The 27,960-nt window shown below is 39.6% G+C and overlaps 3 protein-coding genes across 3 annotated transcripts in view; all 3 read left to right on the forward strand.

Annotated features, from left to right (window-relative positions):
* The window catches only part of LOC133457172 (nuclear receptor subfamily 1 group D member 2-like), a 15,323-nt gene extending 2,484 nt beyond the window's left edge, over positions 1-12,839 (forward strand). The window contains exons 2-8 of the mRNA XM_061736116.1: positions 6,395-6,700; positions 7,391-7,479; positions 7,586-7,730; positions 10,029-10,594; positions 10,698-10,883; positions 10,995-11,205; positions 11,310-12,839. Coding sequence (XP_061592100.1) covers positions 6,395-6,700; positions 7,391-7,479; positions 7,586-7,730; positions 10,029-10,594; positions 10,698-10,883; positions 10,995-11,205; positions 11,310-11,506 — 1,700 coding nt within the window. The 3' untranslated portion in view covers positions 11,507-12,839. The remainder of the gene's footprint in view (positions 1-6,394; positions 6,701-7,390; positions 7,480-7,585; positions 7,731-10,028; positions 10,595-10,697; positions 10,884-10,994; positions 11,206-11,309) is intronic.
* Positions 12,840-16,356: 3,517 nt separating this feature from the next.
* On the forward strand, positions 16,357-19,483 carry mfsd5 (major facilitator superfamily domain containing 5). Its single transcript, XM_061734960.1, has 2 exons — positions 16,357-16,473; positions 17,205-19,483. The coding sequence occupies exon 2, from the start codon at positions 17,288-17,290 to the stop codon at positions 18,731-18,733; it is 1,446 nt and encodes a 481-aa protein (XP_061590944.1). The 5' UTR covers positions 16,357-16,473; positions 17,205-17,287; the 3' UTR covers positions 18,734-19,483.
* Positions 19,484-19,939: 456 nt separating this feature from the next.
* Positions 19,940-27,637, forward strand: LOC133456481 (protein lifeguard 2-like). Its single transcript, XM_061734961.1, has 12 exons — positions 19,940-20,197; positions 21,620-21,710; positions 21,873-21,961; positions 22,133-22,197; positions 22,286-22,339; positions 22,434-22,484; positions 22,717-22,756; positions 22,921-22,958; positions 23,307-23,394; positions 23,787-23,882; positions 26,037-26,090; positions 26,191-27,637. The coding sequence occupies exons 1-12, from the start codon at positions 20,183-20,185 to the stop codon at positions 26,338-26,340; spliced, it is 831 nt and encodes a 276-aa protein (XP_061590945.1). The 5' UTR covers positions 19,940-20,182; the 3' UTR covers positions 26,341-27,637.
* Positions 27,638-27,960: the final 323 nt, after the last annotated feature.

Below are 27,960 nucleotides of genomic sequence, written 5' to 3' on the forward strand. Positions count from 1 at the left end.
ATATAAGTTTGAAACATGTAATTCCCTTCAAATTACAAGTTAGTTTATGTTAAAAACAAAAAGAGTATCTTCAAATGTAAGGTATCCAAAAAAATCTGTTTGCAAAATATTATCCTTATGCGTTTGTAGCCTAATGGATATCAGAGTGAAGCAATTCGGTTTATTTACACTACTGGAAGATGATGTGATTGGTGTTTGAAACCACTGAGCTTTTGTAATCTTCCTAAAAATGTAAACAGAGACTTTTTCTTAAACAACTTAAGTTGGGGAATCTTGCATAGTGACACTAGTCTAGATGTCAGCCCACTTCCTTAAGGCTGATTTATGGTCCGCGTTTACAGCAACGCAGAGCCTACGGCGTACCCTACGGCGTAGGCTCTGCGTCGATTTAACCGCAGAACCATAATTAGGCTTTTACTGGCAGAGCGGGCGGTGCCGCCGGTGGTGCGCAGTCAAGCCGTCCCTCCACAACACGCTGCTCCATTTAACGTGCTTCTTTAATTACACGCCCCTTGCGTGCCCGCCGTAGGAGCCCTGGCTCCTGGCTGGAGTGCAACTTCGTGTCTTCCCAAATGAAAGCTCTTGTCAAAAGCCTCCTCACGTGGCTTCCCTTGCAGAGCCGCGTGCGGCGCGTGAGCCGCGTCCCTCCTCCCGTCTCTCCCGGAGCTGGCGTGCTGCAGCCCGGGGGGTGCGAGGGAGCGCTTGGTCAGTGGGTCAGCGATTCCACGACTTAACTTGTTTTTTTTTTTTTCTACTAGGTCACGTTTCCCCGCCTCATGTAGCGTTTGCTTTCCCTTTCCGCCTGTTTTTTTTTTTTTTAATCGTGGTCATATAGTCGATTGATGTTTTTTGAGTCAGCAACATCTGTCCTCATCGGATCAGGGCACGCATCCACTTTGGGTGTGTTTCAGTGGGAACGTGACTCTGCTACACTTCCCTGCACCGACACCATGCCATTTAGATGTGTCATGGATCTAATATCCCTGTTTTGTAAGCTAATGGTGCTTTATTATGATTATACTATAAGAGTAAGAATTATATTCAAGTATCTGCCGGGAATCAATAACAGAAGCATTTGAATACTTTCTGACCTGCATTTATTCTCATAATAGAAACAGTTTGTTTCTGTTATAGGTTGAATAAAAACAGGAACAACAATGAATGAAAAGCAAAATGAAGTCTTTCACTCCTGAAAAATGTTTATATATATATATATATATATATATATATATATATATATATACACAGTACATATATATATATATATATATATATATTTATTTTTATTTCTTTTGGTAATTATACTGAAATGCATTAGTTCCTATCACATGTTTAAAAAAGTCTGCGTAAAAATAACAGCAACCTTTAAACATCCCACGCCTTGTTGTGTTTCTGAAATATAGTCCATTGCCATCCGCTGTGATGATACAGCTTGTAGTTAATTGAATGAGCCAGAGCTGCTGCGATAGCGCCAGTTTGAAGAGACGCTGGAGGCACATAGACACAGTTCTATCAAGTTACTGTGATATTGACCTACTTACACGAGCTGGTGGCAGAGAAGTCTACTGAAAACACTCAAGTGTTCAGACTGAAACTGTTCAACAGCAAAAAAGAGTAACACTTGTTATTGATTATACCCTATATCAGGGGTCGGCAACCTCAGGCACGCGTGCCATGATTGGCACGCGGCGGCATAATCATTGGCACACTGGAAAAGGCCCGCTCGGTTGGTCTCAGCAAAAAATGTCCGCGGTTTCCGCGGAACGGAAAAAAAAAAAAAAAAAGTAGGGTTACGGCGTAGGGTCTGCGTCGATTTAACGCAGGACCATAAATCAGCCTTCACAGACAGACAGCCAGGACGCGGCAGCAGCAGAAATGAAGAGGAGCGGCAGCTCAGTTTAAAACACATTTTTGCAGCGGGACAAAAAAGCAGCAGCACTGCTTTTTTGCAGCAGGTAGGCTGTGCAGAGATGAGTGTGGGCTTGCCACCCGCCCCTTGAAATACGGAATTGTTACGTAATTGGGAATTAAAAGTTGCGTTCCGTATTGAACCAATACGGAACCCCTTTGCGCTCCGTTGCCTAGTTAAGCCTCATTTATGGTTCCGCGTTAAATCGACGCAGAGCCTACGGCGTAGAGTACGCGGCGACCCGCAACGTACGGCGTAGGTTCTGCGTTGGTCTGACGCAGAACCATAAATCAGCCTTTACCTCTCACTGCTGCTAACTGCACAGACACGCGCGGCTTTAAACAAAAAAAAAAGTCAAGTCAAGATGTCTCCAGAGGCTCCAGACACCCCACCTCGTCCTAAAAGAGGAAACAGAGGTCTCCCGGAGGTGTGTCAGGCAGCATGCTGCAGGGGACCTCCACAAACGTAATATAACGTCACAGAGGAGCCAGGCATCTGTTGCACAGTTCCTCATACCTGAAACATCCCCTGAGCTTGATATGGTGTGATACGGGACATTTATTATGCTCTTATTTATTGGTCATAATATACAAGTGAAGGTCGGAAAATTAGAATATATTGCTAAACTTAATTAGTTTCAATAAATTCAACTAAAGGTGAAACAAATATATTATTTCCCACTACATGCAAAGTGAGATATTTCAAGCCTTTATTTGTTATAATTTTGATGATTATGGCCCACAGCTAATGAAAACCCCAAATAAAAAATCTCAAAAAATGTGAATATTTTATGAAATCAATAAAGAATTAAATAATCAAAATTATAACAAATAGTTCAGTGGAGCTCCTCATCACTGAACTTTGAGCAGATCTGTTCGGAGTTCCACACTACAGTTCTGAAAGACAAGGAGCTGCTTGTCTTTTGTAGTTTTGTCAATTAATTTAGGTGTGAAAGGGGGATTCTGGCCATTGTAGAAGTTTAAGATATGATTATCTTGATTTCAAGATTTATTCATGCATGAAGAATTACCCATGATGATGAATGCGTGTTATTATGTTATCAAAATGCATCATTCTTTGCAAAAATTCAGATTTTTTGTGTGTATTCTTGCATTGATAAAAGATGTGATTATGGAGCTTTGAGACCACCAGAATGCACCATTTTGAGTCTATTTTTCAAAATTTTCCGGGGGGCCATGCCCCCGGACCCCCCTAGAGGGTTTGGGCGCGATGCGCCCTCACTCGTCCGCGTCAAGAATTTTCCTCTTTTTTTAGGACAAGCTGTTCTGATGCTTGTAAAATATGCTTGCATGTGGCCTGTATAGAATATAATTCCAGGTGTGTTGGAAATGTTTTTGTATTTTGTGTCATACCTTAATGTCACTTTGTTTTAGCCTGCTGTTGATTATGGCACATTCATTCACAAGAAAATTTCACACTGGCACTCCATGTCAAAAAGGTTGCCGACCCCTGCCCTATATAAATGTGCGTTGAAGGTTAAGAAACAATGCTCTCAGAAAGCCAAAAGTAATAATGTCTGTATACGTTCTATCCAAAGTGCAAGAAAACACCATAAAGTAATAATACTGCAAGAGATACAGATTAAGAGTGAAACAGAACCTGAGTGTGGGAGCTCAGTGCTCACGTTTCCGCTTCCAGTCCCAGGCAGATTAGTGCTTGCACGAGTAGGCTAAACTTAACACGGACAGAGATGACTGACTGACCCTCCAATCAAACCTGCCTGCAGTGTCCTATATTATAACAGTCTCTTGTCCACACTGTGAAGGTGTGCGTGACCGTCCTCATTTCATCCTGCATGGGAGATCCTGCATAACATGCAGACCTGGGGGCTGGTGTTACCTATAGGCTATAGCAGGGGTATTCAACTAGATTCGGCCCGGGGGCCACATCTGCAAAAGGACTGTATGGAGAGGGCCGCACAATTTGAAAATGTGGGAGTTTTCAAAATGTGTTTTGCACTCAAAGACGAAGACTTATGTAAATATAATACATTTGTATTATACATTTGAATATATCTAGTTTACATATGAACTATGTATTAATTGTCTCCAGATTTAGTAATTGTGAAGTATAATATTCAGATAAAGAAATATTATTTTGAATGCAAGTTCATTTTGAAACCATGCATTGTGCAAACTTAATGAAATTGATATTGACCTACTTTTAATAAAACACGCCATAATGACAAAGCACCACTTTCCACCAAGATTTCCTTATTTGAATATTATATTAAGCATTGAGCACAAGCCTTTTAGTCCATAGTAGCCAGTTCTAAAAATATTATTAAAAAAAAAAAAAAAAAAATTCAACAAACACCCCCTTTTTTGAAATATGACCAGGGGCCACATAAAAGCTAGTGGCGGGCCGCATGTGGCCCGCGGGCCGCCAATTGAATATCCCTGGGCTATAGCAACAGATTCTAATGGAAAATGTATTTTTGATATATATCAATAATACATTAACCTCAACGCAGGACCAGATGATTTGCAGCTGTGAAAGCACTTTACAAGCTGTGGGTATTTACTGCAGTGTGCCTCCTGCATCACTACTCAAAGCATGTTGTTAAACGGATTATTAATTTACAGTGTTGACAGCACGTGGGGTTGGGGGGGAGGGCGGGGTTGTCATTCATAAACACTAGGATACTGTACATGTGAGTATTCAGGTGGACCTGCAATGTGTCGGGGTGGAGTGAGAGGCAGGGCATTGAGTGTCTGCACGCAAGCTCGGGAAGAGGTGAAGCGTATAGGCCCGCTTCTGCTGGATTGGTCTGTGACTCGAGCATGAGTCAACAAATCCGGCAACACGTGCTGGTGGAGGGGATTATCAAAACATTTGAAACTAAACAAATAGCTTACCTTGTCCAGCTGAGCGATAGGTTAACCGCACCTTGTTGTGACCCAAACTCAACGAACTAGGCTGAGTCAATTGTGCCATGACACGCATTTCTCCATTTTTGCAAGTGTATTCATTTGCACTGGTTATAGCCTATATTTATTGACTAAAATACAACACTAAATTCCCACAGTTTGAATATCGCTGATTTTAAGGAAGTACAGGGATATGTCAGTCTATAAAAAAGCTTTCATTTTACTAAAGCAAAAACGTGACTCGCATTCTTCAGCTGCTGCATGGTGGCGCATGGATTTGGAAGCTCTCTGTCTTCACACTCTGACAGCTTCCCCAGTCAGTCAGCATATGTTTATAAACACAAATCTGACTTCATTTTGTTGGGATTTTTGTTGTACACAAACGTGCGGATTTGGTTGGGGCAGGAACCGTGTCAGGAGTCCATGCATGTGAGGCAGCGGTCAGGTGTCGTGCAGAGAGCTGGCGCTGGGCGCGCTGCCAGGGGGAGCGAGGCTATTATTGGAGCGGAGGAGGCAACAGACCCCGCAGACACGTGACACCGAGTCTCACATCATCCACGGCACTGGACTGGAATCGCGTGTGCGCAACACTGAAAGCATGCGAGGGATGCAAAACGTGAGAGTTTGATTTAAAAAAAAAAAGCAGATATTTAGCCGCTGAACAGATGATGCATTACCAGTACACGGGTATTTAAAAAATAGTAGGGTTTCGTTGGTGTATCCAGTAAATGTTTGCTTGTTGCGTGCTGCCGTTGTTCTGCCAATCCTTGCTCCTTGCTGCGCATGCGCACAGTCGATTTTCAAAGTTTGATTGCCACACCAATCATTTATTGCACGATGTAAAATGGATGATATGGGATGTTGAGTATTTGATCCTTAAAAATACACTACCCATGACATGAATTGCATTACACTTTGTGAACATTATACGATAAAGAGAAAAAAAAAACAATTCTATCGCTTTATTTGATATTCATTCAGTCTTTGGCCTTTATTTAACCAGACAGGTCATTAAGAACATTCTTATTTACAATGACGGCCTGGCAAGCGACAAGGATCACTTGGGGGAAAATGAAGTGGGCTAGGGAGTAAAACACAGTAAAATTGTAGCTCTACAAAGGTAGAAAAAACCATTAGCATTTCTTTGGCCAAGCAACAGAAATTGAACACTGGCAGTATTCTTAAACTTGAATTATGGTTCCGCGTTAAACCGACGCTCGGTGTAACGCGGAACCATAAATCAGCCTTTAGCGCTCACTTTATCCGCTTGAGCGCTCCATTACGCCTGTTACAGTCGGGATGCTGCAGATACTGAGCACTGAGCAGAGTTATCAGATGGCCAGAGGTTGTGCAACATTACATCACATCAGATCCAACTCTTTAGACAAGCTGAACTGTTTCTAGGGAAACATGAATTGCGAAAGTAAAACTCTAATATTCAAATATATGGCTTTAAGTAAAGCACATAAAAACACTGCCACTCCACGTGGATGTCTGAATGACTCTGTATGTTTTTTTCAGGGCTTCAGGCCAAATTTGAATAATCTGACCAATCTCAGCCCTAAGGTTTAATGTCATCTATTTATTCTTGCAGGAGTCATCCTGTATGCAGGATCCTCTGGCAGTTCAAGCCCAAGCCCTGGTAGCCCCTCTAGTGGGTACCAGACACAGTCACCTTCATCATCACACTCCCAGCCTTCGTCTCCAGAGGAGGTTACTTTCACTGAAATTGGGGCACTGAAGAAGGGGAGGACAGGTCGGTGCAACACTCCATCCTCCAAACTGGTGTTCCAGTTCCCAGATGTCTACAACAGCCCCTCAGGAGCAGCTACTCCACAGCATTCCTATGCACACCCCTTCGCAGGAAAGAGGCCCTGCGGGTTTGCCGGAGCTTTCACCAGTAAGTGTTTGCTTACTGTCCATATACACACACAAGTGGGCACATTTGTGCATAACCTTACAGCTCATTTAAACAGTACGCCATTCTTCCAGAGAAGTAATCAAATCGAATCTTTTCAGCCATCTCATCCATAACGTTATGACCACAGACAGGGAACGTGTATATACTGCTCATCTCGTCACATTGTAGTGTTCTGCTGGAAAGACCTGCATCCTGGAAGTCACAGGAATGCGATTTTGGCTCTTGCCACTTCCCTAAAAATGTCTGCAGACCAATCCCACCCACTACTGTAGCGTCTCCTCTTGTACGTCAACAACGGCCCCTCAAGTTTTGTTTTATTAGGAAGTGCTCAAAGAAACATACATGTTTATATGCTTTCCAAACTCCCCAGACACCAGCTGACTTGATGGCCTATTTGAGAAGCAATCCCAATCCACAGAACCCACACACCACAATACTAAGAGGCCAAAGCATTTATCACTAACATCCTGGTACTAAACTCTCCAGGAAATCCTTAGATTTTGATTCTTTTTTATTTTTTGCAGACCATGACAGGTCAAATTGCTTTTGGGGCCGCATGGAGGACCTGCTCTATATTGTGCATGTGGTCATAATGTTATGGCTGACTGATGTGTATTTTGCATACTATTAATGCATCTAATTTTGTCTAAACTGTTTTTCCTTCTTCAGAAACAGGTGGAATGGTCCTTCTTTGCAAAGTTTGTGGTGACATCGCATCTGGATTCCACTATGGAGTGCATGCATGCGAGGGCTGCAAGGTAAGCCACTGATCAAGGAAAACCATGTGCAATGATTCAACATTGTTGATTTTAATGCACCAATTTTTACATGGCATTAACATGATTGTTTGTGTGTGCTTGTCAGGGTTTTTTCCGCCGTAGCATCCAGCAGAACATCAACTACAAGATGTGCGTCAAGAATGAAAACTGTCTGATTATGCGCATGAACCGTAACCGGTGCCAGCACTGCCGTTTCAAGAAATGCCTCGCCGTTGGAATGTCAAGAGACGGTGAGACATCCTGATACGTTTCTTAATGAGGGACAACGTCCTGCAGTTTTGCAAGAATGCCACAGTGTCCTGATTAGCAAAAGCAACAGGGGATTCGGCAACCAGAAAGCAGCACTGTGCTGATATGTAGGTCTGTGTGAAAAATGTGATGCAGGGAACGTTTGGGGTCATCATGCCAGTAGCTCAGTCACTCTCTCTTAGAGGACATGTACCTATCTTATCCTTCTAGCATGCCACTGTAATACCACAGATTACCATCTGGGTTTGTATTTTATCACATTATCAAGTTTCTCTGCACCTTTTCTACTGCCCTTTCCAGCCCCCACCCACAACACTGTTACCTTAATGTTCCTGTTTGGTTCAGCCCTCCCCCTTTATGTACCCACCATGTTCCCTCAGCTCGCTCTCATCTCTTTCTAAGACAGTGATTTATGAGAAAAGGACCCTTGAAGTCCCTCAAGCCATTCATCATCTAGAAAACTGCAGCAAACACAGTAATTATTTTGGGAAATTGGAACAGGGTCAGTTTGATTACCTTGTACACTGAACATCTTACTGCAAGAGGACAGCAATTAAGCAAAGGATGCAGAAAATATTGTTTTGACAGATTTCATTGAGCATGATACTCCTATCACCTGGTTTTAGCTCTGAAAGCCGGGCCTTCATTGATCACCTATCATGACACATTAAAGGAACAGTTGGGCTGACCTAGAAAAACAATACAGAATTGTCCCTCTAGTGCACGCATACATCATGACCTACTTGGTATAGTTTGGCTGTTTTCTTCCTCCCAGTATGGTTTTTGCTTATCGCTACCCTCCAGCACTCTGCAGTGCCTAATCTAGTAAAGAGGTTAGTGTTATTTCTGCATGTGCTTGACACTTCTGGTGCAGAGAGAAAATAGGGTGGCAAAATACAGCTCTGTAGAAAAACAGTCAGGCCGACCCCTCAGAGGGGAGATTTTTGAGTGGAAAAGACCACAACCTAGAAACCCCTTTTTCTTTTTCTCTGTTTCAGCCATTATGAAAACAGGAAACCCACATGCAACTGCCTGCAGCCCACAATAAACAATACACCCCGATTTCACACCAGGCAGCTGTGTGACTTTGGCTATGCAGTACAGGCAAATATTTATGACTGCTGCCAGAGAAGCACACTTTTCTTCCTCTAACCAGAGCATCATTTTTAGAGCAACGGCTCATTAGTCTGCATTTGCTCTCATTTTAACCATGAGAAAAGGGATTAATCTCACGCCACATTTTTGCATGCAGCCTCATCAAGAATCCCCGCTGGCAACTAAAAAGATTACTGTATATTTGCTAAATGCAACACTATCTTTTATAGCACCAATCTAATCACTCCCCTTCGACCAAACACATTTTCATTATATTTATGTTAATTTTTTGACTGGGAAATATTGTTTTGCAAGTATTATTTCTGCAACACAGTTAAAATGCAACCTCACGTGCAAAAAGTAAATTGCGAGTCTTTGAAGCTGCACCAGTTTTGTCCTTTCCTGCCCTGTTTCCTGCCATAACCTTGTGGTATACACCTACCCACACATGCACACACAGACACACGGACATACCCTGTTTCCTTTCAGATCTCCCCAAACGCTACCCACTAATGGGTTCATCGCACATTCATCCTACCGTAATTTTAAATTGAACCTTTGTTGTACATTTCGTGGACTTTAGTTCTAAAAAAGGAGACGAATTCCCACCATATGATTAAATAAACTTGCTCTTTCTCTGTCACACACACATGCACACACACACACTTATTTTCTATATTTTACCACCTCTCATGTCAGCCCTTTCATGTTCTCACCACATTCACATCAACTCATTTACTCAGTATGTACCTCAAGCCCACTTATCTTATCCTTATCCTTTTCATGATCTTAGTGCCAGTGACATCACACTCATGTTGCCCCAGTGCCCTACTTAGAAATAGATGGAGAGAGCGCTAGAGGAGAGACCGAGGTGGGTAGCGGGAAGGATGAGGCAGATGGCAGCAGCGGGTCTATAAATAGCCTCTCCAGCTGATGGGTGCTCTGAGAAGGGAGATGGGGATACAAGTGGGGAAAGGGAGGGTATCATCTCCCATCTTGCATTTACAGTATCTTCTTGCAATTATTCAACTTATATAGCCTATATACTGTATATTTTGTGTGTATGTATGTGTGTGTAAAAGGAGGTGTATAAAGGTTTCAGATTACTCTAGTAAAAGTGTAAATGTTCACGTTGTCACAGTGGCAGAAAACTGATATTTTTCCATTGCTTGTGTTTTCTGTAGCCGTGCGTTTTGGCCGTATCCCAAAGAGAGAAAAACAGAGGCTTCTTGAAGAGATGCAGAGCTACATGAACAGTCTAAATGAGTCGGGCGCCATGGAGGTGGACCCTTCACCACGGGATAATCTCATCAGCACAGATGATTGTAACTCAAAAGAGGCCATCGGGGCCATTTCCAGAGCCTACCGTGACATCTTCACCAGCAACAGCAGCAACCACGAACGATCATCCAGCAGGGCCAACATCACCAACAACAACAACAACAACACGTTGCCGTTTTCTCAGGATGCTAGTTTTCTTCAAGTGTCATCTCACCCCAGTCTTGCCCAGAGTTATCAGTCTTGCCCTGTTGCCCCTGCTACAGTATGCCCTGTTGCCTCTAATCACAACCAGCATTCATTTCCCAATGTGGACAACAATCACTATTCCCATTCAGTATCAACAAATCAGAATCATAACCAGTCAAATGCTGCAACATCTCAAAGGAGCACCTCTGCCAACCATAACAATGGAGGTGTCCAAAACCAGTCAACTTGCCCATGGAAATTAGCACCAGGTGCTAAAGTGCTGGTAAGTGCAAGGAACCTAAAAAACTAAATGAAGTCTCTTGAATGATTTCTTATTTTCCAGAAATGTAATTCCGTTATTTATATCTGTTTTGTTTTTTCCTTAGGCCTGTCCTCTTAATGCATGCCCTGTGTCAGGGTCAGAACGCTCAAGTCAAGAAATATGGGAGTCCTTCTCTCAGTGTTTCACCCCTGCTGTCAAGGAGGTGGTAGAGTTTGCCAAGGGCATCCCTGGATTCCTAGAGCTAAGCCAGCAAGACCAAGTCATGTTGCTAAAATCCGGCACCTTCCAGGTAAATCCCATATCAACGGCTTTATTTTTATCATCATAAATCCAAAATGTGTCTTTTTCTGTTATATGTCTAAATGCATTGAATTAATTTACCCCTCTTTTCTGTTTTCAGGTTCTTATGGTAAGGTTTTGTAGCTTGTTCAATGCGGCGGAACGTACAGTGACCTTCTTGAACGGCCAAACGTACCCTCTGTCTACTTTGCGGGCCTTGGGCATGGGCTCGCTGTTGGATGCAATGTTTGAATTTAGCGACAAGTTGGGATCCCTGGGGCTAGAGCCAGACGAGATGGCCCTCTTCATGGCTGTTGTGCTAGTATCTGCAGGTGAGAGAGGAACAGATTAAAATGCTGCAAAGCAGTGAGAATTTGTTGAGAGATATAATAATATACTTACGACCACACACACTAATACACTCTGTGCTTCACAGACCGCTCTGGCATCTCGGACATGGGAGCTGTGGAGCAGCTACAGGAGGGTCTCATCCGTGCCCTTCGGTCACTGATCACACGCCGCCGCCCAGATGACTCAGCACTCTTCCCCAAACTGCTTTTGCGCCTGCCAGACCTGAGAACCCTCAACAATCTGCACTCTGAGAAACTTTTGGCCTTTCGCATTGACCCATGAGCGGGCACCTGCAGAAACTTTTTTATTAGAGAGAAAAAAATGTTGAGAAACTGGTTTTGAATGAAATGAAAGTATGTATAGAAATAGACACAACTTTGATCTTCAACGGGCAGGGCTTCCTTTAAAATTGATGATCGAGGACTTATGCAATCTGTGTAGTGTTTTTGATGAAGATGAATGACAGCTGTGAACAAATTCTTTACTCACATTTGATCTTCATATGAAATGTAAAATTACAAACAAAACAAGCTCATGTACATACATAAACCTAAACACCTCATCAGCCAAATTGTTACAGGATAGGAAATTGAAAAAAAAAGATGAATGAATGAATAGTAGTAGTGTTATTATTGCCAATGTGGACTGATCATTTGCTCCTTTGCTCATTACACACACTGTAATTAAGAATCAAAGCCAGCTCACTTCTGTGTATTTCATCAGTTGTACATCATTAGGCCGTTACTAAGCAGCGGATGAAGGATGACTACTGTAGCTCAAAAAACTTAATATTTTGGGACCATTGGTGATATTTGCCTGTGTCTTTTAGTTTGTAATTAAGAGAAAGGGAACGTGTATATATATAAATGCATAGTAAAACCTGAAATTATTATAGCACATTGTGTATCACTGTTTCACGAACATGCCGTCTACATTAGTACAGGAACAACAGCACAGTTTAATGTCTCACTCGTAAAACAACAGGATGTTTTATAAACATTTTTTTATGAATCTTCCAGAAATAATCAGAAACACCTATATTACAATTTCATGAACCCATGGGATTTTACATAATTGGTTTCTAAATACATTTTGTCTGTGTCACTGTATTGTATCTCTCCTGGACTGAGGGAGATGCTCCATGCAAACTGAAGTATATTTGTTTATAATTGTTGCTGTAAATATCATGTTACCCAAATATCAATGTATTATTTGCTAAAGAGATTTAATGGTTCTGACATACTTTAAGAGTTTGGTGTAAAGAATGTACTGGCCTTCATATGAAGGGGTCTGGCTATGCCACGGAGGCTTTGCACGGAATACTGTACAGTAGAGATTCTCAGATGGTTTTGGGACACTTCCTGATATAAGATAATGTAACCAACCAGCATAATCCATGAAAATCACCAGCACTCACTCCACATGCACCTTTCCTCCGGCCCCAATGTTTGTCATACAAACACGAGGTATATATTTCTGTGAGAGATCTAATTTTCATTGGCTCTCTCACGTTTACTGTGTTTGATTATGGCTGATTGAACATATGTTGTACATTTTGTAATTCTCTTTCTTCCTAAATAGAAATGATGCAATTATATAAAGTTCAAACAATGTATTATTGACCTTCTGTGTCCTCATTTTGTGTCTTTTTGGAAATATCCAAGGGAGATTAGAAATGCATGTGGGAGTGTACAGTGGGGGGGGGGGGTCTACATTTTCCAGAACCATTAACAACTACAAAATATGAAATTATCCCATCTCAATATCTTTCTAACTATATGTTTTCTTTGGCAGTAAACTCTTTTCCTCTCAACATATACAGTAATATTAGGATTCCTTCTGGCAAACACATATATGGATACTTGTTGAACTTTGTGTCCAAAATTCTCTGCACATAATCTATTGTGGACAGCCTCCAAAAAGTCTGATGCAACCACATACCATCACATACCCTGGTGTTTGGACTTGCTAATAACAGTCTTGGTGGTCCTTTTCATCGGTGGTCCAGAGCACACTGAACCTGTTTACATACTGATGTATCAGACTACAATACTTCTTTCATCCGTATGATGGTCCATCCCAGAAATCTTCAAGCCCAGAGGCTTCAAAGCAATTCATATGGGTTATCTTGTCTACCACTGACACATCCCAGAGGACGACTCATCCAGTATTTCTGGAGATGACAAGACTCTTTATACTATAGTTATACTGGAAGTCTGAGGTGTAGAGTCCCCTGTGGTGCTCCTGTGCTCCAGACCACCTTGTCAGACACACAACACTTCAAACCCTTCTGTGGTCTGTATTTCAGTAATCTATTTGATTCTAGAGGAATCCATCCACATCTGTAATTTTGTAAATAGTACTGCAGACTGAATCATGTTAATAATCTCTGAAGATATCAAAATGTGTATGATGGCGTCTTCGACTCCAGCCCCATGACAATAAGCGAACTGCAATCGGTTCCGAAGGTGGCCATTTGCTTTCTTAGGTGGGAGAATAAAAGTCTCTCTGGGACTTTCATAATTTTGAAAGATGTTAGATGTCAAAGAAACAGGTCCATAGTTGTTAAAGCCAGATGGATGAGATTCATTTTTAGTATGGCAAAAAATGAATGGCATAGGAACCTTCTCCTGGCCCAACCATCTCCTGATAAAGTCACGCGATGGAGCTACAACAAGATCCACAACTGAAGTGAAAAAGAGGCAGTTGTGGTGTGACAGGGAATTGCCTATAAGGGCTATGAAGGTACTAGGGGAACTAGTAAATAATTGGACAATAGTAAATAAAGTCCTCTCTTGCATTATCTTGACAATTATGTTCATGAATCAAACACTGGGAAAACAGTAAATAGTAAAGGTGTGCACAGCAGAACTATACGCAGAATACTCTTCAAATACAATTGAGCAGCTATCTTTAGCTTACTAATAAACACATGAATATACCCGGAGGCTGCTGAAAAAGTGGTTTTCGTCTGTCCTAAGATCATACTTCCAGAAGTCTTGTGGTCTGTTCAAATTTGTATAGAGAACCGGTCTTTTCCTAACAACTGTACCAAACAATCATTTTTATGCAATTGTGAAGTCTAAAATGTAACATTTGAGGCATTTTAAGGCCTAGCGGTTTTTTTTTTTTAATGACCTTTCCTCACACACCTGAAAGCTCCAGGCCAGCAAATTGCTATAACTTCTGCTGTGGTCAAATTTACTTATGATCAATGGATGAATTAGAAAACAAAAAACAAAAACATTAACATGTTAAGAGATGTAAGGAGACGTTAGGAGATGTTAGGAAGTGTTAGGATGGATTTACCATTGTTATTAATTGGAAGAATCAGTACAATTAAAATGAGCGTACTACCTAAATTCACTTATTTATTTCATTGTATTCCTTTCAAAATCTCCATAGATTTTTTCAAAAATCTTAACAAAGCTTCATATCTATGGAAAAAGAAAAGCCCAAGGGTTAAACTTCTTACACTTCAGGCTCCATATGCCTCCATATGCAAGGTGGATTAAATCTCCCAAATTGTAGATTATATTACCTAGCATCTCAGGTTCAGGTTGGCTGCACTCAAACAACAGTGATTTGAGATGGGTCTTAATAGAGAAAAATGAAATGAAAACTATCCCATTAACATCTATCCCCTACTTGGGCTCTAGGAAGAAACTGGCTAAGATTACAACAAATCCAATTATTTCTAGCACATTTGGCGCATGGCAGGACTCACATTATTGAACTTAAATACATGATTACTTTTGAATACTCCTCTTATCAATAATCCTAACATTTCAAGTCATATTGCTGACAGAACTTTACAAAGTTGGACTGAGAAATGTATTAAAACAATTGATGATTTATATATTAATGGTTTATTTGCCAGTTTTTCTCAATTATCTGAATTATTTGACTTATCAACACATCATTTATTCAAGTATTTTCAAATAAGAGACTGGATCAAAAATCAATTGCTTGACATATTCCCCAATAAACCTGTAACATCTCCATTGGAAAAACAGTTGCTTGATAACAAAATTACATCTACAAAAGGCCTAACATCTTTAATCTATAACATTCTTATCAATAACCTACCAGTATACCACAGACCTCCAATGAAACAAAAATGGGAAGCAGACTTGGAATGTTCATATGAGGGCAAGGATTGGTACACTCTTTTAGAAAAAACACACACTATGCTAATATCCACCAAACACAGACAAATTAAATTCAATACTTAACATCAAATCTACTACACTCCCTATAGATTAAATAAACGTAATAGTGCGGTCTCTGCCATGTGCCAAAGATGTAAAATAAACACTGGAAATCTACTCCATATGCTCTGGAACTGTCCGATTATAGATGCTTTCTGGAAATACGTTGTCAAAATAATCTCTGACATTTTAAAATCCTATATTCTTGATCCTAAAGTCTGGATACTGGGAAATATCAGTTCACTAAATTATGACTTATCATAAAAAGTACTTCATTCTGCTTGCAGGCACTGCGTCAAAAAATTGTATTTTAAAAAACTGGAAATCAGAAAAAACCCCAGCATCCAAACAGTGGATCATCGAACTTGCATCATATAGCACTCCAAAAAAAATACTGTATTCTGTTTGAAAAAAACCTAGAGACTTTGACCTTATTTGGGGTCCCTTTTTGGATTTTTTGCCTTTATTGGACTAGCTAATGATCTGAATCATGTACTGCATTAATGAATGTGTTTTTTCAGGACTTGATTATTTACTTTATTATTCATTTGCTCAAGTATTGATATGCATATGTGAAAAGAAGCTAAATGATTTTGAATGATGTAATGTATTGACCATATGAGGGAGGGAAGGGGAGAGGGATGTGTTGTTGTATTTATTTATTTATTTATTTTTTATTTTTTTCACTTCTTTCTTCTTCTTCTTATTTATTTATTTTTGTTTAATTTTTGTTATGAAAAGTTTAAAAAAAGGGGGAAATATTGATATTTCTATTGTTATTGTAAATCTTTTTTTTTCTTATTGCCCTCAATACAGTAAATATATCTATAAAAAAAAGGAGATGTTAGGAGATGTTAGGAGAGGTTAGAAGAAGGTAGGAGAGGTTATGGCTCCATCTTCTGGTGAAATAGTGACATATACCGGATCCCGGAAGTAAATGAGACGCTTGCTGGTAAATACACTTGCTTTACACCAACATAACTGTTAATGCTCATTTACAGCGGCTGGTTTAACATGGAACCACTGCCACACGATACGGTAAGATTTACCCCGGAATATAATACAATAATACCAGAATATGAGTCGGATTTAGACCTACATCTATATTAGCAGCAGGTTAGCCCACGAGCTAAGGTGCACTGCATGGTTAAATAACTTTTTACATTTAAGTAAATTGTGAATTAAGCGAACAGCCTCCTTGTTTGTGAGTGTTTCGGTAATTAAGATGTTTAAAACTGGTTGTATGTAGTCAAAGTAATCAGAGTTTTGAGTTTTCACTGCTAAAACTCAAAATCTTACCAGGAATATTTCTCTTATTTCTAGTTAAATGTCTAATTTTTAGTCAAAAACTCTAATTACAATTAAAACAAGAGTCAGAAAAATAACTTTTTTCAATTTTCACCTGTTTCAAGTACATTTTCACTTGAAATAAGTCGAAAAATCTGCCAATGGGACAAGATTTATCTTCTCATTACAAGCAAAAAAATGTTGTTCCACTGGCAGATTTTTCTACTTATTTTAAGTGAAAATCTACTTGAAACAGGTGAAAATTGTTGTTTTTTGAGTCTTGTCTTAAGTGTAATGAGATTTTTTTGACTAAAAATTAGACATTTTAACTAGAAATAAGACAAATATTCTTGTTAAGATTTTGAGTGTTGAAATAAAATGTTTTAATAGTCCCCAAATCAGCCCAGTTAATAAATCCACCGAACAGGAAAGTCGTGTGAGTGAAACATCATTCACATTTCTGCCACATTGTGTTTGCATAGGAGTTGGGAAACGAGAAGAGGCGTGTTGGAAACAGGATGAGACCTCAGCTTTGACCTGACGTGGCTGCATCTTTGGTACCATCATGTTGGTGACAGCGTACCTGGCTGTCATTTTCCTCCTGGCTCTTTGTGTGGGACTGGAGCTCACAGCCCGCCGCCTCACACCTCCTCAGTCTGCTCCCACGGCTGTGGCCAACCCAGCTTTCCGTCGTTTCCAGACTGTATTCCTGCGGGCGTACCTGCTGGCTTTGTGGGCGGACTGGCTCCAGGGTCCCTACCTCTACAAACTTTACCGCCACTACAGTTTCCTGGAATCTCAGATAGCCATTTTATATGTGTGTGGTCTGGCTTCCTGCGTTCTGTTTGCCCCTTTTTCAGGCTGGCTCCCTCAAGCCCTGGGTCGCAGACAGATGTGTCTTCTCTTCTGCCTGTGTTACTCAGCTTGCTGTCTCACTAAGCTGTCCAGAGACTACTTTGTTTTGATCGTGGGCCGTATTCTAGGAGGTTTGTCCACATCCCTGCTCGCCACCACATTTGAAGCCTGGTATGTGCACCGACACGTAGAAATCCATGACTTTCCCAAGGAGTGGATCCCCAGCACCTTCACCAAAGCTGCTACCTGGAACCATGGACTTGCTGTGGGAGCAGGGCTGGTGGCTAACTTGCTTGCTGAGTGGCTCCATTTGGGTCCAGTGGCTCCGTTTCTCCTGGCAGTCCCCTGCTTGGGTTTCTGTGGGTGGGTTGTACTAACAGACTGGGGAAAAGAAGAGGCTGAAGGAGGTCCTGAAGGAGACAAACAGACTCTGCTACTTGGCACTCCAAATGGAGGTGTAACCCGTTTACCTACAAAAAGCAGGTTTTGGCGTAGCTGCTATGAGGGGCTGCGCTGCCTGCTGTCAGACAGGAGAGTCCTGCTCTTGGGTGGAGTCCAGGCTCTGTTTGAAAGTGTCCTTTATATTTTCATTTTTCTGTGGACTCCGGTACTAGACCCCCATGGACCTCCTTTGGGAATAGTTTTCTCTTGCCTGATGGCTGCAAGTATGGTTGGCTCCTTGCTGTACCGCCTAGCCACTTCAACACGCTACCGTCTGCAGCCGGGACATCTCCTCTGCGTCGCTGTACTCATGGCATTCTTCTCTTTTTTCATGTTAACATTTTCCACTGCACCAGGACAGCCTAGGCCTCACGAGTCCTTCCTGGCCTTCTTGCTGCTCGAGTTGGCCTGTGGTCTGTACTTCCCTGCAGTTAGTTTTCTTCAGGGCAGGGTGATCCCAGAGGAAAAGCGAGCCGGTGTACTGGCCTGGTTCCGGTTGCCTCTGCACCTGCTGGCCTGCCTAGGACTGCTGGCCCTTCATGGGGAAGTATCAGGAACAGGAGGAGGGGAAGGGGGTAGTGGCACCAGACACATGTTCGGAGGCTGCGCTGTTATGATGCTGGCAGCACTGATGGCTGTTGTTAGTCTTTTCACACTGGGCAGAAATGACGCAGACCTGAGGCTGGAGGGAAGCCGAGGAGAGGGAGAGCTGTAGGCAGGACTTGGAATACAACCCATTCACGATTGTCTAGTTTTAAATGTCAGTTTTGTCTGGCTGAAGTTATAAACTTGGTTGACTGGAGTAAGCTTTAGTCTGCATTTATGCCAAATGATGAAAATCAATATTGTCAAGGGGGTAGTTTGTAGATAAAAACCAGTTTAATTTTTTTATGTGTATCTTGTTACCTCTTGGTTGTATGTTTTGTTTTTCTGAGAAACGTGTCAATGTTTAAGGGCGCTTTGGGAGTTTGCCAATGTCTACAATTGTCTATAAAAGAAACTTCAGCTCCATTCCATTAATTATTCCAGATGACTCATATCTGCTTCAATTTGTAAACATAAATGGAGCTTTGATAGGATATTATTACTTTCAAAATCTTGCTAAGAATCACCAATCCAGATGCTTACTCAGATATTGAAAACATTGAGTTAAGACATCTGAACAGATATGGAAATAAGTGAAATAATGCCTAGCATGTAGACAAATATTTAATTGTTCTGATAACACACCTCTTACAGTACTTCATTTTGTCTGTATTTCAGTCAAAAAGAGCAAGCTATAGTTGTAAATAGTTACTGGGGATTTTTTCTCTCCTTCTGCATCATCTGGAGGTTATTTTGTCTCTATTTTCTTAATGTCTGTTTTTTGTTGTTTTGGTTTTTTATTTACACTTTTAATAAAAGTGCCCCTTATGTCCAAACCAAAGAATTTTTTCTTTCTTTTGTGCTCCCAGAATTTCTGTTTTGTGACATGCGGATGGTTTGAATTTGTTCTGTCAGCTGGAGTTTGCCAGCTGTTCCAGAATAATATGGTAGTAACTATTTAATTTACTGCCTTAAAAGCCAAATACTCCACTACATGCTGCTGGTATTTGATTTAATTCAAAGTTTCGACAACAACGTGTGCTCCATTGATCATCTTTAGACGGCCTTCCATATAGATACTGGTGGGAATTAGTTTGAAACTTAGTGATTTAAAAACTGTCTGGGACCATAAGAATACAGAAGGCCTTCATCATGTAACAGTAATCTTAACTAGAACGGATCTAGAAATGTCCCTCCCCCAGATCGGTTGCAGAACTAGTTTCCAGAGTTCTCTGGGCATAATGCATGTTCATGCTCCCCTTTTTTCCCTGTCATTTGGTACAGTCCGATCTCTTCTGTATGGTACCGCTTCATCTGGATGCTGCTAGAACATCTCTGTGGGTGAGGGAGGGGCATCTGCACGAGTCTAAACTGCGTTGTTGGGGGATTACATCACTACATCGTCAGACGGTGTTTAGTTTTAGCAAGAAGGCATCATACGTCTAAGGTACTGTCTCTCAGCTGTCACTCCTTGGCTGAGCTAAAACAGCTACATCAACAGCAAAGGAAATACCAGATCCCCACTGACTGGTTTGTTCCCAGACCAATACGACTTGCTGCAGGAAGACAAACGGGCATCATGACACAGGGCAAGGTATGAATGAGCTTATTTTAATCCTGCCGTGAGGATAGTTTGTCTTGTCTATTTTTCATTAGGACCATACAAATCATACAGTATCTTGAGTTTATTTATGTGCCCCACATCATTACATAACAGACTACTGATGCTGATGTTCGTACTCACCTAGTCTAGGTATTCCAGTCAAACACTTAATGACAATTTGGATGAGAATGTCTAATTTTTTTTTTGTGAATCACAAAATCCAACTAAGAAGTGAAATTGAATGAATGCACTTTTGTGTCCAACAATGCAACTAGATCCAGGTGGTTTCAGGTGCCGATACGTTATTAGTGTATCCTCAGATATAATGTAGCTGTTTTTTTCTGTGCTGTATAAGACTCTGAAATGAAATGCGTCATGAAATGCTGTTGAATGGTGCCCTCATTTCTTTTGAAGCACCGGAGCAGAGTAGTCCTGTAGCTTCCTCCCTGATACCCATCACACCTGGAAACTGTTTCCAGCCTTGGTCAGTTTGACTAAGTGGATTGACCCGAAGGTCTGGACCCACATAAATCCCTTACCTCAGACTGTGCCTCTAGCTCTCTCTTTTTGTGTTTATCAAAATGGTTAGATAAATTTAGTAATCGTTCATATCTTTTTTTTATTATATAATTCTCTGTTGGTTATCTTGTGGAAAGGAAATCTGATGAGACTTAAAATAGGGTTAACTCAAGTTCACGTTTCAAGCTGTCGAGCAAAACACTGAAACGCAGAGAAGTTTCAAAGACTTAGAAATGGTTGAAAGTTCATTTGTAGGATGGTCCTTTTGAAATTGAAATCTATACTTAACCTTGAAATATAATACAGTGTAAATAATTGACATGTCAGTTAAAGTGAAAAGTTTGACTCTTGAAGTCCAATCGATGACAACATTTGAAGTGGACTCTAAACCCCAAAACTGAATGTTGATTCAAAGGAGGAAACACAGCTGAACCCATTTTAGGTTGTAAGTTTAAGTGTTTAACCATCAGTTAGAAAGTAAATGTTATATTATATCCCAAGGTGCAGCCAAAGCACAAATTTAAACGATTACACTTCTTGTGTCACTGCTCAGCAGAACTACATTAGCAGTAATTAAATATTTACAAATGGGAAGGTGAAACTTTTGCAATACGACTCCCTTGTGGTAATCCTCTAAAGTATGAATAAAACATCATATGGTCCTCTGCATTGCACGTATTTATTTTCATGGAATTTTGTGTTTTCCATAGGCCACAGGAATTGGATGATTAATTTAGTGCTAATACACAGTAAGGTGATACACTGAACATAGAAGACTGTTCAGAGGTCAAATCTAGAGGTCTTTGTTGTTGTTCAGATACTGACTTGTTTTAACCAAGAAAACAAAGTATAGGATCATACATATTTCCTTTTTGTTTTTTCAAATCCAATCAGTTATCACTTGCCAACAAGGCCGCCAATGGCTCCACCAGTGAACAGGCCATGGGGGCGCCAGCGCCCCCCACGTACGAGGAAGCAACCGCTGGTATGGCTGCTCCTTATTTGTCTCTATTTAATCACAAAGTTGGCTTTAACCTTTTTATAGTTTAATTACATTTTTTAAATAATGTTATAGTGATGAGTTGCAGAAAACCATTAAGACTTTGTTCTGAATTGCTGAAAAGTCTGAAATCATAATGTCCTTCAGGTGTCAGTGCTCCTTGCTACAATGATGTTGAGATGCTAACCGAGTTCACCTGGGATGATTGCAACATCAGAAGAGTCTTTATTCGTAAGGTACTGCAAGGCTTTATAACTATATAGCTTAATAATAAATTGCAATGATGAATGCTGCACTTCAGTGATAATTTACTTCAACTGAAAATTGTTAGGTCTTTAAGACTTGAGAAGCATATTCTAGGACATTATCAATACTGTCATGTTTGTTTATTCTGACGTGTCTTTCAGGTGTACACAATCTTGTTGGTTCAGCTTTTGGTCACTTTTGCTATTGTGGCTCTTTTCACATTCTGGTGAGTTTAAATTTTTCTTTTCTTTTCATTGAAGTAATGACAATAAAATTAAACAGGTACCATTGTTATTGAAAACTTTGTCTTTCAGTGACCCTGTGAAGGACTACATCCAGGCCAACCCCGGGTGGTACTGGGCCTCGTAGTAAGTGAAAGGTTTAAGTCAGGAGTACACATTTTTTGCTTGAGGTAACATCTGTTCAAATACAATATTTAACAATATTGCTGTTTCTTCACAGCGCCGTATTCTTCGTCACTTATCTGACTCTATCATGCTGCTCTGCACCAAGGTGAATTCAAATTTTAACGAACATGAAAATATGTTTGAAAAATATGTGTCGATTGAGACACCCCCCCAAAAAACAAACAGAAACGTGTTGGTTAGAACTCAGACAGGCTTTATCAGTTAAATGTATTCATCAGTAAGCAAGACAGTGTGCAGGAACCTTTTTTTTTCTTTTCAACTTAGAAAACTAAAAATCAACCCAAATATCAAACTTTATATCTTTCCTGTTCCTACAGGAGACAGTTTCCATGGAATCTCATTCTGCTGGCCATTTTTGTAAGTGCAAAGTCAATATAAATATGTGTTGAAGTTTGAAGTCTAAAATTAAAAATATCCCACAACAATTGTATGAATATGTTTTGTGATAGGAATACATCATTTGTCTGAAAAGAAATAGTGTCACTACATTTGCACATGACTGTTCCATGTGTTTTTTTCAGACCCTGTCCCTCTCCTACATGACAGGGATGTTGTCCAGGTACATTATTTTCATTTTTCCCCCTCTACACTGTGTCACGTAGCAGCCTTGTTGTACTCCAGGTGGTGCATTATTGTGATGCCGTGCCTTCTGCAGACTGCTGTCCTTGCTGTAACAATGGCTTTCATGTTCAAGGAGATCACCTTTTATTAAAACGCTTTCACCCGTCCCTTGAAACAAATTGAAAAAAACCTTCAATACAAGAATGTAAATACATCAACCTTCATTTGCTTTTACAAAAAAAAAAAAAAAACATGTCAAAATGTCCTGCTGGAATGTGAGCAATGAAATGATATATTTGTGTGCATGTTATGTGCATATTTACTTATCCATTTATTGTTTTGATAGCTTCTATAACACTAAGTCAGTGGTGATGTGCCTGGGCATCACAGCAGCAGTCTGTCTCGCGGTCACAGTCTTCAGCTTCCAAACGAAGGTGGGAGGAATAAATTGCTTTCAGTCCTGTACTTTATTTAAATTTTGACAGGGACTATACGTTAGAATGATATTGCATATTTTTTTTAAACAAAATGAAACCAATGTAATGTGTACTTTGGTTGTAGCAGATCGTGTCCCTGGTTAGCCTTTTGAGGAAAAACTTTTGAGGAAAAACACTCAAATATAAGAAAACATTGACCAAAACCTGTCTTAAGCAACATTTTTAAAAAAAATTGAAGAAAAAAGTCACACTGGCGTATATGTTGCACGTGCTGGTATATGTCAGTGCTCAGATGCTATGCAGGTTCTGTACCAGACCATAATTTCATATGTACTGTATATCACCGTCTTATGTTATTTGATTTACACATCTGTATTCTCTTCGTCCAGTTGGATGTGACTTCATACCAAGGAGTACTCTTTATCTTCTGCATGGTCATGTTCATCTCTGGCCTGGTGTTAGCCATCGTCCTCCCTTTTCAATACGTAAGTATGATGAACAAAATCAATCAATCACATACTGTCAACCGCATCTGGTAAAACCGTGAATCATAAAACAGGAATCTAAGAAATCCACTACAGTACTAGCTGAACGTTTGTACACAAACACCCATTCAAGTATTTTTATTTTCTTTTTCATTTTGTTCTAGCCATGAATTATATAACATATTTTTTAAATATTAGATTCTTCTAATAAATGAACCTTTACTTTAATGAAAGCCTTCCATCTTTTCAGCTTCATAAGGGTTTCTCCTAGTATTGTTTACAGGAGCAACCTGTTTTCTGATTCCTGCTTATTACGGATGCTCAGTCAAGATTCCTTGGTATCACATTTCTGGGCATGAATTGCCCTTGTACCATGATTTTCCCCACTTGCAGAGTAATGTGATATACTTTTCCCTTAACGCCTTAAACAGAAACATTTTGCTAAAGATATCACTGTCACAGGACAAATCCCAACAGTAAGCAGATATATCAAGAAGCTTGCTGCAGAAAGGAGATGATTTCCTCTAATACGAGGTTGTTTTGGTCAAAAAAGTGTATTTTAACCCAAACTGTTGTGTTTTTTTTTAAACCTACCCAATATGTTTGGTCCCTAAAACTAAACGGTAAGAGTAGGGTGTAAGAGTAAACAAAAGCAAACACCAATTGTAATTGCCTGTTTGAATATCTAACGCTTCATTCAGCAAAGGTGCCCCTTCTTAGGCAGCAGACTCCTGCATGCAGCAAAAATTGATAAGTACGTTATTACCCATCATGATGAAAAATTATACTTAAGAGAAGTGTACATTAAAATAAAATATCAAAGAGTTCCTGCCCAAGCATCTGCATGAAACATTTTAGAAATGAGAATATACAGTATAGGTTTTAAAAAGTGACTGTTGTTCTTCCTCTCCATTAGCTGTCTTCCTGTTTTGTTTTTTAATGTTTTGTGAAGCTGTTTTTCTGTTTTTGAACTCAGTTTGTTGGTAAAAGATTTTACACATTCCCCCAAAACGATTAACAAGAAGAAAAAAAATTAAAATACGTAAGCAATTGTTTTTGAGTGCAAATAAACTAACCCCCTCTGTCTGTTTCTTACTCTGTAAAATGTTGCTATTCTATATGGATTATTACATCATTCCATTGAGTTGTGTCCACGTGATGTACGGCTACATCACGTACCAAACAAAGTATTTGTGAATTTGAATTTGAAGAATGTCAGGGAAATCTAAAACTTAAAACTATTCCAGGTGACAACTATCACATAACGAACCTTGTTTTGAAGATGCTTAAGAAGCAGCGAAATTGTTTTGTTTTAAGTTGTTGTTTTTTTTAATGGATGGCATAGCAGAGAAACCGCACATGTAATTTCACAATACAATCTTTAGGCATAAGCTTATTGAATCTTGGATATTAAAATAGAGAAAAACCTCTTCAATGAGTAGGTGAATCCTATTGTTTTCAGAGGACCTTTCATCAAATGTAAATTCTTATTTAACAGTATGTCAAGCAAGTTTCACAGGCTAAACCATGGGCTCTTTAAAATGAGACTGTATTTGCTAATCATATTCCATCTAATTAAAAACTGAAAGAATTTTGATCTTAAAGCAGAACAAGGGACTTTTTCCATCCATCCATTATCTTGTTACTCGTATTCCGGGTCATTGGTCAAATTACTTTATTAACCTTAACATATTCATTTTAATTTAAATTGAAAGACTATTTGCTTAATCTTAGGAAGTGCTGTCTAGCGCTCGTAGCCTCCCGTCCCTACAGCTGCTGAAACAGTTATGGTAACTTTGGACTGCCGTCATCTCTTCCAACAACTGCAAATCAGTTTGCAGCTGTTTTGTCACATATTGAGGGCAATGAAATTGTCTCACAGAGCCACAGTGGACATTATAGCAGAGTTGTCCAGATTCTCGAGAAAGTAATGATGGAAGAGAAAACAATAAATTGACAGAGCAAGAGACTGAACAATAGTAAATATTGGACTGTGCTATGAAAGCAACTTTTAACCTCCTATATGGGGACCTGCTGATCTAAAAAAAAAATATAAATCAAAATGACCTTGTGCTGTTTTATATTATGGATATCTCATGTCACTTTCACCGGTTTATTATAATGAGATCTAATTTTGCAATTTCTGTCAATTAGGTTCCTTGGTTGGATGCCGTATATTCTGTGCTGGGAGCCATATTATTCACAATGGTAAGAGATTCAGCTAAGCTTTTCATGATGGAGTACTCATGAGATATACCGTAAGTAGATTAATGAAAAATGTTAACTCTTCTTTTATCATTTGTTGCAGTTTTTAGCATTTGACACCCAACTCCTCATGGGAAACAAGCGATATACCCTGAGTCCAGAGGAATACGTCTTTGCGACTCTCAGCATCTACCTTGATATCGTGTACATCTTCTCCTTCTTCCTGCAAATCTTTGGAACAAAGCGGGAATAAATGTCCCAAGGGGCAAGGTGAAAATTGAAGGAAACAAGATAAAAGTCTTAAAATTGTTGTGGTGATAATGCTTCCAACCAGTTATTGCAGTTTTTTTTTTCCTGATACTGATGAGTTCTTGAATTACTTTGATAATCTGTTGTACAGCTAAACATGCACATTGATGCATGTCAGTTTCCGCTGAACCCATCCACCCCACACTCCCTCTAACTTGTGAACCCATGACCCAAATTATTGGTTAGCTTACTAGGTTTACCAACACAAATAGTCAGTCGCCTGTGATCCTTCTCTATTCAGTGATGTAACATTCTGGGTGTTTCTATTAAAGTTGTATGGATGCACATGTACCATAAGTATCCTGCAAACAATAGAGATGAATCCTCTTTAGGGTGTACAACATCCACAAAACATGCATGACTCTCATCTTAACAAGACTCTTCTCTATGCCAAGTAAGCACGTTCATTCAATCTTTTGGCAAATATCTGTGACCTTTAAGTTAGTGACTGAAAGCACAAATTTAACTTGATGTAGATGTAGATAATTTTTCTGTGTTTTCAGTCATATCCTGTATTGTCTTGACACTGTGAATTACAAGAAAGTTCTATATGGACTTGTAGGACATTTAGGGTGAAATGTTTTTTTGTTAGATTTGAATGATCTGAAAATTTTCTTTGAAATTTAAGGTTGTGCTACTCATTTCGTCTTTGATTTGTTTACCCATTCACAATGTACTGTACATTAATGATCATGATGTTTGGTCAGTTTGAAAGAATCAATTTATTTATTGTTGTGCTTGTAGCTATGTTACTTGTCCAACATATATATCTGAAACTCAAAACCTTTGAAGGTTATTTGCTTTTGTTTTTTCTTCCCAAGGAAAGGCATTTATTTTAAGACTTAAAGATTTTTGTTGTTTTACTGTGTAAAGTTTCAGTCAATTTGAGGTGGTGACAAATAGTAAATGTGAACAAAACTGTGCCAAACAAAAGGATTTACTGTAACTTTTGATAAAGTCTGCTTTTATGGAGGACATTGAATGCTATAATTTACTAACATTTAAAGTTTATTTTTCTATGATAGAATGATATATTTAAGAAAGTATGTGAAATAAAATCGCTAGGGTGATGCTTGAAATGGCCTTTTATTAACTTTATTTGATTATGTTAGTGGAGTGAGCTGTTTTAGGGGGACTATGCATGTTATTGTAGAATTGGTGTTGCTGTATTGATGTATAAAAGGGTGTGTATGATATGATCGCTAGTTCTTTCATTTAATAAACTGCCGCTTACCTTTGAATTACAAGTACACCTGATTTGTTACTGTTGTGAAACTTTTTGAGCACAGAACCTTTAACAGGTCATCATAAACATAAATATTCCAGTGAAGTGAAAGCTTTTGTCACCATCAATACAATATCACACACTGCTTCAAACATGTTACTTAGATATAACACTTTACTTATTTTGTCAATTGAAAACATTTACACATAATTAAAAATATTCATGATAGTGTGATGCATTTAATTATAAACAGAGGTGTCAAATAACAAAGTACAAATACTTCGTTACCTTACTTAAGTAGATATTTTGGTTATCTATACTTCACTGGAGTAATTATTT

The sequence above is a fragment of the Cololabis saira genome, chromosome 12, assembly GCF_033807715.1.
Source record: "Cololabis saira isolate AMF1-May2022 chromosome 12, fColSai1.1, whole genome shotgun sequence".
Taxonomy (NCBI): Eukaryota; Metazoa; Chordata; class Actinopteri; order Beloniformes; family Belonidae; genus Cololabis; species Cololabis saira.